At 31.4% G+C, this 10561-nt stretch overlaps 1 protein-coding gene across 1 annotated transcript; it reads left to right on the top strand.

Annotated features, from left to right (window-relative positions):
• The first annotated feature begins 1023 nt into the window (after positions 1 to 1023).
• Positions 1024 to 7531, top strand: LOC126897894 (uncharacterized). The gene is made up of 6 exons (XM_050671838.1): positions 1024 to 1245; positions 1710 to 1902; positions 1970 to 2070; positions 2131 to 2302; positions 2367 to 2812; positions 7175 to 7531. The coding sequence occupies exons 2-6, from the start codon at positions 1878 to 1880 to the stop codon at positions 7529 to 7531; spliced, it is 1101 nt and encodes a 366-aa protein (XP_050527795.1). The 5' UTR covers positions 1024 to 1245; positions 1710 to 1877.
• Positions 7532 to 10561: the final 3030 nt, after the last annotated feature.

The following is a 10561-nucleotide window of genomic DNA, read 5'->3' on the forward strand; positions in this document are numbered from 1 at the left end:
GGCTCAAGGTTGATAATACAAATTTTCAACAGTTCAGAGTAGGATGTTCATCTCATCGGATTCCCCTATGAAATATGCATCAACCAATTTAGTCAAAGTCAACCTTTGATACAGATGTACTACAATTATTAAAACACCACATTTCAATCATTCTGATACCTTGTTCTCATTGACTATTAATGATTAATTGTTCATTAAAAATATATTTATTTCATTTGGCATAGTTTTTTTATAATATTTTTAAAAATATTTAACTAACATGGGAAGAATATTGGTCTTCTCCTTTCTCTCTCATCGCAGCTTGGCACAAATCAATTTCACCAACTATTCCAAATCATCCTTGGTTCCATAAACTTCCTCTCTCCCGGTTCCAAATAATATCCTTTTCTCGACTAAGACTTGGTCATAATCGCCTTCCTTTTCATGCGTACAAAATGTCCCTTAACAATTCTCCTTTCTGCCCCAAACATGACGATGAAGTTCTCTGTGACTTTCCTCATATAATTTTTGACTGCTGTGCATTTGAAAGTAATCATTCTATTTTATTTAATAATTTATCTCATCTTAATATCTCTCCTATTAATTGTTACATTATTCTTAACTCAACTTCTCTCGATGTAATTTCTTTAGTTATTTCTTTCATTTATTCAGCTGGTTTTTTTATTTAATGATTTTTACTGTAATTTTTTTGTAATTTTGTTGATGTAAGATCAATTGTACTATTTTTTTATTATTATTATTTATTTTTTCTTTTATCATTTTATTTAATTGTTAAGCTATAATAATACTTTGTATTGAAAGCTAATAAAAAAAAAAAAAGAATTTAAAATTTCATTAGTTTTTCAATATTTAATATTTATAAAATGTAATTTAATAATTATTTATAATACAAATAAAATTAAAAAAGTATTTATTAATTTATAAAAATTAAAAAAAAATGTTTGCAGCTTTTGATGTCATTTGCATTCTATGCGTCATGAAACTTAAGAATATTCAGTTTATTCCTTTAAGTTTCTGGCATAATCTACCTTACGAAGAGTGGCGCGCTTGTATACTGAAATAATAAATAATTTGTATGTGCAGTAATTGTTTATTGCGAAATTTAACATTAAATTCTCTAATTAAAATAATTGAATTATAATATACGCGACGGGTAATTTTGTAATAAATAAGACATCTCTTAGTAAAATTTGCATTTTCTAATTTTTAAACCAAAGTATAAAAAAACATCATGAATCAAAATATGTGAGTTCTTATTGGAAGATGTATTCTTTTGGTGATTCTTTTAACGCTAGCCACTCAATAATTTATATTAAAATATTTAATTTTCATGAAAAAAATATTTTGGTTTTTGTTATTTATATATGTATTTCCATTTATCTGTTAAAAAATAATTTATATAACCTTATATTGGTATCAAATTTATTTTATAAATGAAAACATATATACTAAACTAGCTTTTAAAATAGAAAATGATTTAATTAAGAAAATTTTGATTGATAACAACTTTTGGAGCAGTACTTTGGAAGTTATTCTCATTTTTATATATTCTAGAAGAACTTATCAATTAATTAGTAACAGATAAATAGAAATACATATGTAACTAACATAGACCCAAAATTTTTTTCAAAAAACCTAATATTTTAAGTGAAATTAAGTGGCTAGTGTAAAAATTGTAGAATTAGAATAATATTGAAATATTATTTTAGAAATAATGAAGAGTACATTAGGTATTTCAAAATCTATCAATAGTCAAGAACTATGCCAAGTTGGTCTTCATACATTGAACGTAATTTTTAAAAATGGATGTATTAATTATTATCAAAGAGAAATACTTGATTTGACAATGAAAATATTTGATAAATTTTTCGGAGAAAATGTCGGAGAAATTTTTTATCATAAGTATACCAACATGAAATTTTAAATAAATATCTACAAAATTAATGTAATATATTTAGACTTCTGTTAGATTTTGTTTCCTTTATTCAGAACACACTTCTTAATCATCATCATCTAACCAAATTATTTATTGAAATGAGTGGCGTACAAAAAATATTGCACGTTCTTACTGTACATATAATTATTAATTTTGATTCAAAGAAATTTGTTTATTAATAAGTTATATTCTAGATAGCTAATTATCCTGCTCAATTAGTGATACTCTCCGTTTTAATTGATCTTGCTGTTTTTCCGTTAGTAAAACAAATTGTAAAAACTTTTAAAATACCTAATCAAATTGATGGGTATATTGGACTATTGTGTGATATTTGGAGATATGAAATGGCAACTTTTTATTTTTTAGGTGAATTATTTTTTAATTTTTTATTATTGTAGTTTATTTTACTTTAAAGTTTAACTATTTGTAGATGATGAATTTATGTTCCAAAATCAAAGTATAATGACGACATTTAAAAATATTCGAAATAATTCAAGTCCTGCTATAACTTCAATGGTCATGTATGCACAGCCTAAAATATATTTACTTTTATTATTAATTGAATTCAATAATGAAAAATTTAACAATATTTTCGTTGATCAATCATCTAATTATCTGAAACAAACTTCCATTAAAATGTTTAATAAAGTAAAAGGATTGAAAAATAAAATTACCATTGTACACATAATTCACTATTACACTTTAAAAATTGGTGAGGTATGGAAAGAAAATGACATTGTATCATACAATGAAGTACATTATTTTTCAAATGTTGAGTTAGAATCAATAAAAATAATGACTAAAAGACATGCTAATATATTACAATTTTTAAAAAATCTAAATCATGATGTAAAGAACATAAATTCTAAGGATGTTGTAAGTATTTAAAAAATAAAGTAAAATTACCATAATTATACTGACATCATATTTTAGGATATTGATTTAGAAGATATGTTGTATGAAAAAATAAGACAAATCTCAATTTAGTGTGCTATTCAAATATACTAAAAATACATCAATGATTTATTTAATTATTATAATAGTAGTTAGTTGAAATAAAGTAAAATGTAACACGATTTAGCTGTACCGATTTGTTACATCTGTAATTATCGACAGGAAGGTCTTAAGATTTATTATAAAATGCACTACTACATCATCCATCTTACCGACAGCATAAATTGAAAGACTTAAACAAGCGTTCAATAACAAAACGTAAAAAAAAATATATTAAAAATTTCCAAATGTAATATCGTAATACAAAATACAACACTTAAAAAAGTATAGATTAGGTCAGAGGTATTCAAACTTTTTCTTCCCATGGCTCCTTTGAGTCTTCACAAAATTTTGACGACTCCCAAATTATAAATGACAAAAAAATCAATTTTTATTTTAATATAATTTATATTTTTTAATTTAAAATAATTATTTATTTACCATATTACATGTATAATTCGTTACATATAAAAAAATTATAAATAAGAAGTTATTGTAGAAAAAAATTTTAATGAAATATTTTAGTGAGAAGTATGAGCTTCTTTATGCTTCATAAGATTTTCAAATCGTGGCTCAAGTTTGGAAATTGCTATTCTCATCTCCTTCTCAGCGTTTACTTTTAAGCGATATTTTTTTTTAATTACCATTAATGCAGAAAATCCAGTCTCACAAAGATACGAAATTGCATAAGGTGTTAAATTTTTCAAAGCTTTGGGGGCCAATTCGATGTACTTCAGTTTTACATGCGTCCAAAATTGTATTAACGACGATGATACGCACATAGTCTTCATTGTGAATCTGATGTTAAATCAATCCACTGTTCTTTTTCAATAGATGTCAAATTTGTTGGAAGGTCAGTACTAAAGGGAATTTTGATTCTATTTTGTTGTTGAGTGTTCTGTGGAAAATAGTGTTCAAAATGAATTTTGAGATTCGATAAGTTGTCAATGATTTCGTTCTTGACGATCTCATTTAAGTTCACATCATTTTCATTTAGAAATGTATGGAGCGTAGAAATGCAGTCATTAAAAGTTTCCTTTTCTATTTTAGTCTTCCATAAAAATAATTTTCTTTGGAAAGCCGTAATTTTGCAAAGGAGCTCAAAAATATAAGTTTCATTTCCTTGCAAAGATTTATTTAAAATATTTAGCTTTGAAAAAATATCAGTTAGATATGACAGTTTTAAAAGAAAATCAGCGTCTTCAAATATTTTTGTGGTATTCATGGTAGTCAAAAAGATAAAGACTGAGTTCTTTCCTAAGCTCGAATACTTTGGCCATTACGTTTCTACGTGAAAGCCATCGAGAATTGATATAGTAAAGTAGAGATGTTATAGTGATAATAACGGGTTGTAATAAAAATTCAAATTATCGCTATCACTATAACATTATGGAAACGATAACACTCATGCGACAAATTAAAGCTATATTTAGCGAATGATTATAGTTGACAATTCATGTTTCAACATTTTCCAACCAGTGTGCCTCAATGATAATAACTAACGTTTTTCGTAAAAATATTACGAAAAACGGCTCCCTTCGACAATTCCCGCGACGACCCTGGGAGCCGCGACGCACAGTTTGAATACCTCTGGATTAGTTATTAAGATGATGAGTCTGCTGCCTGGATATTCACGTATGTGTAATCGTACAATTGAAAAAACGGTGAATGCGAATCGCAGCGACAGTAACGCCTATTGGATCTTGAGACTTTAATCACAATGGCTACACCAAGGTGTTAATTCAATAAAATCAACAACTTGATCGATTCATCAATGTATAGCCTTTCACAAGTGTCTCGCGTATACATTGGTCTGGACCCGGACGATTCAAGTTGGTAAATAATCATCAGGATTTTATTATCACAGTCGATTGACTACACAGAATGTATTCAATATGTGGATATATTTTATCGTGTTAGGGACTTGTTTAATAGTTGAGGATCTTGGTCAAAACCAAGATTCGGAAGCTACCCGACGTCTGCCCAAATATCGTCCCTATCTCCTTAAATAATTTTAATTATCTGAAGGAGATACAGGCAATCGTGTACCTTAGTTACAGGGGATAGATTATTAAATAAAATTAGACTATTGTTTTATGTCAACGACAAAGAAAAGTTATATTTTAGATGTTCAGTAAATATAAGTTATATGTAATGTACAATACGTCTGACCTGAATCCTAGTATAGTTGGTTAGTACGTATATCCAAGTTAGACGGAATGGGTTGGCTATGATGACAATTGGCGATAGACAGGTCGTTGAATAAAACAAGTTAAGTTATAAATAAGACGAAAGTAATAGTATTGAAAACTATGTCAATTGCGGCCACTCAAACACAACTGCTCTTTGTTGGTTGACACGTTGACCGTCCTGATCGAGCAATACGATTCGAATCATGTTCAATACGTTTGTGTTTTACGGATAGTAAACGACATGTCTGGGACACTCGATAATACGGTAGCCCGGTGGTACGTTTGGAAAGAATTCGTGCAATGTATGCGATTGACGTCCACCGTGTTACGAACCAACAGTTATATTGCAGTCTACTTGTATGTCACCTTTGTTATAGACAATGGGAAATTCGACGTGTGTTCCATTCTCGGTACCAATACACGAGGTCGGAACCCCAGTATTGGACCGGTTGATTGCGGGCGTGTAAAATCTATGGGGTGATCGCATTTGATTATGCTTCGCATAGTATTGCGATCGTATGTGAAAGAAATAACGTTTCGATCACCGATTTCACTGCTGTTTTCCCTGAGCAATCCAACCGTTGGCACATTGGACCATTAAAATTTATTTGTTGTTGCACACTATACTCGTATTCTTCTCCGTTGTACTTATCGGTTATTCGTGTCTATAAATTGTCAAATTCGTACGATCCCGTCGGTAGTGTTATCACCAATTATTGGCTCGTCAACAGTGCCAAAAATGAATTTTTTACAATACTCGTCAATATTCGATATCGTGTTCTTTGTGTGCATGCCCAATAGACCAATTTTACATTTGTCGACGACGTCAATTGGTGGATTGAACATGCATTGTAATTCAGATCCCACGCCGGTTAACGCAATGTTGTTGCCATGTTGTTTTTGTTGGATTAAAAATTCCAAACACAAATGGCCCCAATTTACTTCATTGAAGTTTTGATATATATATATATATATATATATATATAGTTGTGCATCCTTTAAAGTAACGTTGCAGTTCCAACGATGGTCGTAAATTACCAAAACTATCAATGTACGTAAAGCTTTTATCCAATGTGTGACAGTGTTAGTGGAAACGTCCAATTTCACTATTTGAGGTCCTGATCAAGGTAACGTGTCACGGCAAAATAGGCCACGAAAATCTTTAGGATTTAGTATAAGACTACCGAAATTTATAATTCCAAAATCGTTCAAGGCACGATGGGTAGCTGACAAATTAGTTTTTTGTGCATATCGTTTTTATTTTTATCCTTTCTTTTCTCCACCGCCGAGTTGAGTACTTCCTAGAATTCGTACTCGTCAATTTGAAACCCGAACCCAAATTGTATACTTGCTTGTCACTATATTGCCTTGACGGCTGAGTGCGGTCGCCACCTTTACCTCATTTGCAGCTCCATCTGTCAACCTTTCGTTTTTGGTATGTCTAAGGTGCGGGGTAGTGGAATTTTTTCTTTTTCGCCACACTCTATGCAGCTATCAACGATCGTTTTGCCACACTCAGTAAATCAATTTTTTGCGCATTTGTTGTTTGGCCACACACACACTACGACTCGTTTAAAACCCATGCCGAGTATACGTTTCAATTTCATCGCGTTGATAACACCCCAAGCTGCGACTCGTTCAGAAAATTTAACGTCTTTGTTCAACACTCGTTCCTAACTCCGTTGTTTCAACACCTTGTCCGCTTTATGACGGTCCTCGAGATTCTTGTAATTACTATAAATTATATCATGGTTGCGGCAAGCAGCATCATGCGGGTTCATCTCGAAGTCACCTCGCTTCAATCTCTTTTTTCTAACCGCGTTCCAGGACCGGAAAATTGATAGCCTAGAAAATAAACATTTAAATAAATGATAAAACGAAAAATAATTGCAAATAATAATTTTGAATAAATACACTTGCACACCTGAAAGGTAATTTGTTGATTATAATGTTCAATATTCCCGCACCTCGTTTTCCACCTTGTTTCTGTTTGACCATTATTTGCATATTAATGGTTATTGATTTATGATATGCGATTCGTTTCAAAAAACAGATCCTCACGTTACCTATCGTGAATTTTGAGAAAAGTAATGATATTGCACCCAGTAAACGTGGTAAACTATTGCCAAACACAATACGTGCATTGATTTGTGGACCGTCAAATTGTGGAAAAACAAACTTGATGTTTACCTTACTAACTGATATCAATGGACTTCGATTTGAAAATGTTTACATTTACTCAAAATCGTTGCATCAGTCAATGTATCAACTACTCATGGAAGTTTTAGGCGATGTCCAAGGAGTACAGTTGTTCACCTATGAAAACGGTGACGATGTACTATCGGTAAACAATGTCCTACCTAATTCTGTGTTCATATTCGACGATGTTGTTATGGACAAAAAAATGTGATGCGTTGTTATTTCTCATGTGGACTCAGTGGCGCAACTAGGTGTTTTGGTGCCCTAGTGTAAAACTAAATATAGTGCCCTCAGTCCTCACCATTGATATTTATATTACTGTTCAATTTATTTATACACTATGTCTATATGTAAGTGACTGATTGTTTTATTTGAATTTGCCATACATAAAATTATCTTTTTAAAATTATTGTTAAATAGACTAATATAACTAATATAATGGTTCATGAACTATATTGGTCTTATTCTATAAAACACAATTGATCTATACATACTAAGTGATGCTGTACCCATAAAATACAAAAAAAAATTGCGAAAATTGTATATTTTAAAATTTATTTCTTCAATTAATTAACTGAATGCTATATTTAAATATTATATTTATGATAATTAGTCATTTATACTTGACAGAATCAGAAAAAATAGAATATTACCTAAATGTCTTTTATTACAAAAAATTTTTTTAAAAAATTAACTCTTCTAACTGTTGAATTAGCAAAGTCATCAATTATTTTTTCAATATTTCCTTGATCTATTTTTTTTCTTTCTATATTTAAAATGCCAATATATGATAAACGATCTTGATGCATTGAATTTCGCAAATAATTTTTAATTAGCTTCAATTTGGAGAAGGACCTCTCTGCAGATGCACTCAGTACATCACATAAAGTTGCACTAAAATCATTTTCTAAAATAAATACAATCAGCTGTTCTATGGTTTTTGTTTGAGAATTAATTTGAATTCGATTTGATAACAGTTGTCTCGTTAAGTCTGAAGTTATATCATTGGTATTTAATTGAATAAAATCATATGATGCTTTTATGAATATATCTTCAGGCAAGTTAATTAAGTTAAGTGGTTGTAAAAAATCTGTAAAAGTTTTCTGTCACCTTTCTCAACCCCAAAAATCTCTGAGACAGTTGAAATTGTATAGTATCAACAATAGGTAAGAAAACATTTAAATATTGTAACGTGACAAAATGCGAATTTTATGATATAGATAGATTTACTGTTTTGCTTTGCTAATGGGCGCGCGTACGTTATATCCGGCCGTGTAATCAGAAAACTGTACTGTTGCTGTCATGGTGAACGCTATACACACAATATTCTTTATCAGTTTAATAATCGTTCCCTATATGACACATACACTGGTCACCACTGTCAATACCTGTATAATTTTAATATTATTCATACTTTTATCTGTTTTATATTTTGTAAATTGTTAAGCCGATACCCTCTCCCAAACGTAATCTTCGTCGTCGTTATGTCTCGCCCGGTGTGTAAGAAAAAATTGTGCCTCTCTTCCTTTTGAACCACCGTTGTGGTATTTAGTTGCTGTGTGCGTACAGCCAACATTTTGTTTTTTTCGTGTGTGACGTTTTTTTTCAAATTATGCATTAATTTAACCAGGCGTCGGCCATTTCCGGGGCCGAGATCTCCATCTTAGGATGAGTCCAATCTGGGACTGGGTTGCAAGCGGACTTTTTATATATTGGCCTGTAACAACAACGTGGTTTGCCACTTGCATAACGACTAGCTAGAGTAGCAAGGGTNGGTATCGTATATTTTTTTTATTTTATTTGTTGAATGTAATAGGTTATGTAATTAAAAGATTTAGAAATTATTCTTAATATAATAGTATTTAATATAAAAATGTCAAAACATATAATATAAGAGATGTACAACGGCAACGTGTTGTAAAACAAAAAAATAAGAAAAAGATAAGATAAGATGGAAGGGAATGTTATAGGAGTATCGCAAAATAAGAACTATCCCTTTTCTCGGGGTGTGTTGTTCGAGGGTCACTTGCTATCTTAAGTACGTGCACAATAAATTACTAATGACAGTTTGTGGAGTAATTGATTCCTTTCTTGAGCACATTGTTTAATAGTGATGTCGGTATATAGGTCAGATAAGGTGGTTGCCATGTGATGTTCTAGCCATACAAATTTCGTGTTGACGTAGGCAATTAGGTCAGTATTTTGAGGAGAAGGAGCTTTAGGTTTTATGTCGTTAATGTGATTTTGGTCCATTAATATAAATAGCATTGGATGTTCCGTCTGAATCATTGGTGTATTGCAGATTGATATATCTTTTATATATCGCAGGGCAAACGCTATGCCTTCTGTTTGAGCCACAAAAGTTTTTATATCTGCCTTGCTGTCCGTCAGTGATTTAGTGAGAAATAGTGAGGCTGGGCCGTCATATAATGTATCGTATTCAGTATCACATGATAGNGTGTGTCGTATTCAGTATCACATGATGGTTCTGTCACACTCCATACCACCTCTCCTTTAAAGGAGTCAAAACCATATAGATCCGACAGTTTGAATTTTGAGCCGCTTGATAATGTGATGTAGTAGTCGTGGTAATTAGCTGTTGTGAGTCCCTCCGTTAGCGTAATTTCGTATTTTGCTTGGACAACCGCTTTATGCCACGTTCCTCTAGGGGTAATGTATGTAGTACCGTCACAATTGCCTTTGCTATCAAGGGATCCGGCTATTGTGTGGGACGCTCTTGTTGTATGGTTGATTTTGAGTCCTTGAATAATAGCTCCCATCGGTAGTTCGAAAATTAGTTTGTTGTGGAGTTGGTGGCATCTGGCGCTACCAATTTCTATAATTTCAGAGTAATATCCGTTGGGGAGAGCTTGCAGGTCCCCAAAGGTGGCGCATTTTAATATGAGGTAATTGGCTGATATTAAGCAGGTTTTGTACAGAATATTTTGGTTTTCAGATTTTTGAAGGAGTTTGAGACGGTGAATGGTTTGGTTTGTTTGAATGATAGGCTTCTCGCATGTGCCCACAGATAGGCTACTAAACGACGTTATGTTTTGGTGGTCTGTTGCGCAATCGTAGGCAATGATTGCGTTGAGAGATATGAAGAGTGTGAAGAAGATGGTTGATGAAAATAGTAACTTGATCATCCTGTCATACAATGAGTTAACAAAAAGTATAAAACAAATAAATTAAAAAATTAAACATATTAGTATGGTTTCATTATCTATGGCTACTAATGTAA

Source organism: Daktulosphaira vitifoliae, unplaced genomic scaffold (genome assembly GCF_025091365.1).
Source record: "Daktulosphaira vitifoliae isolate Bord-2020 unplaced genomic scaffold, ASM2509136v1 Scaffold_2, whole genome shotgun sequence".
Classification (NCBI taxonomy): domain Eukaryota; kingdom Metazoa; phylum Arthropoda; class Insecta; order Hemiptera; family Phylloxeridae; genus Daktulosphaira; species Daktulosphaira vitifoliae.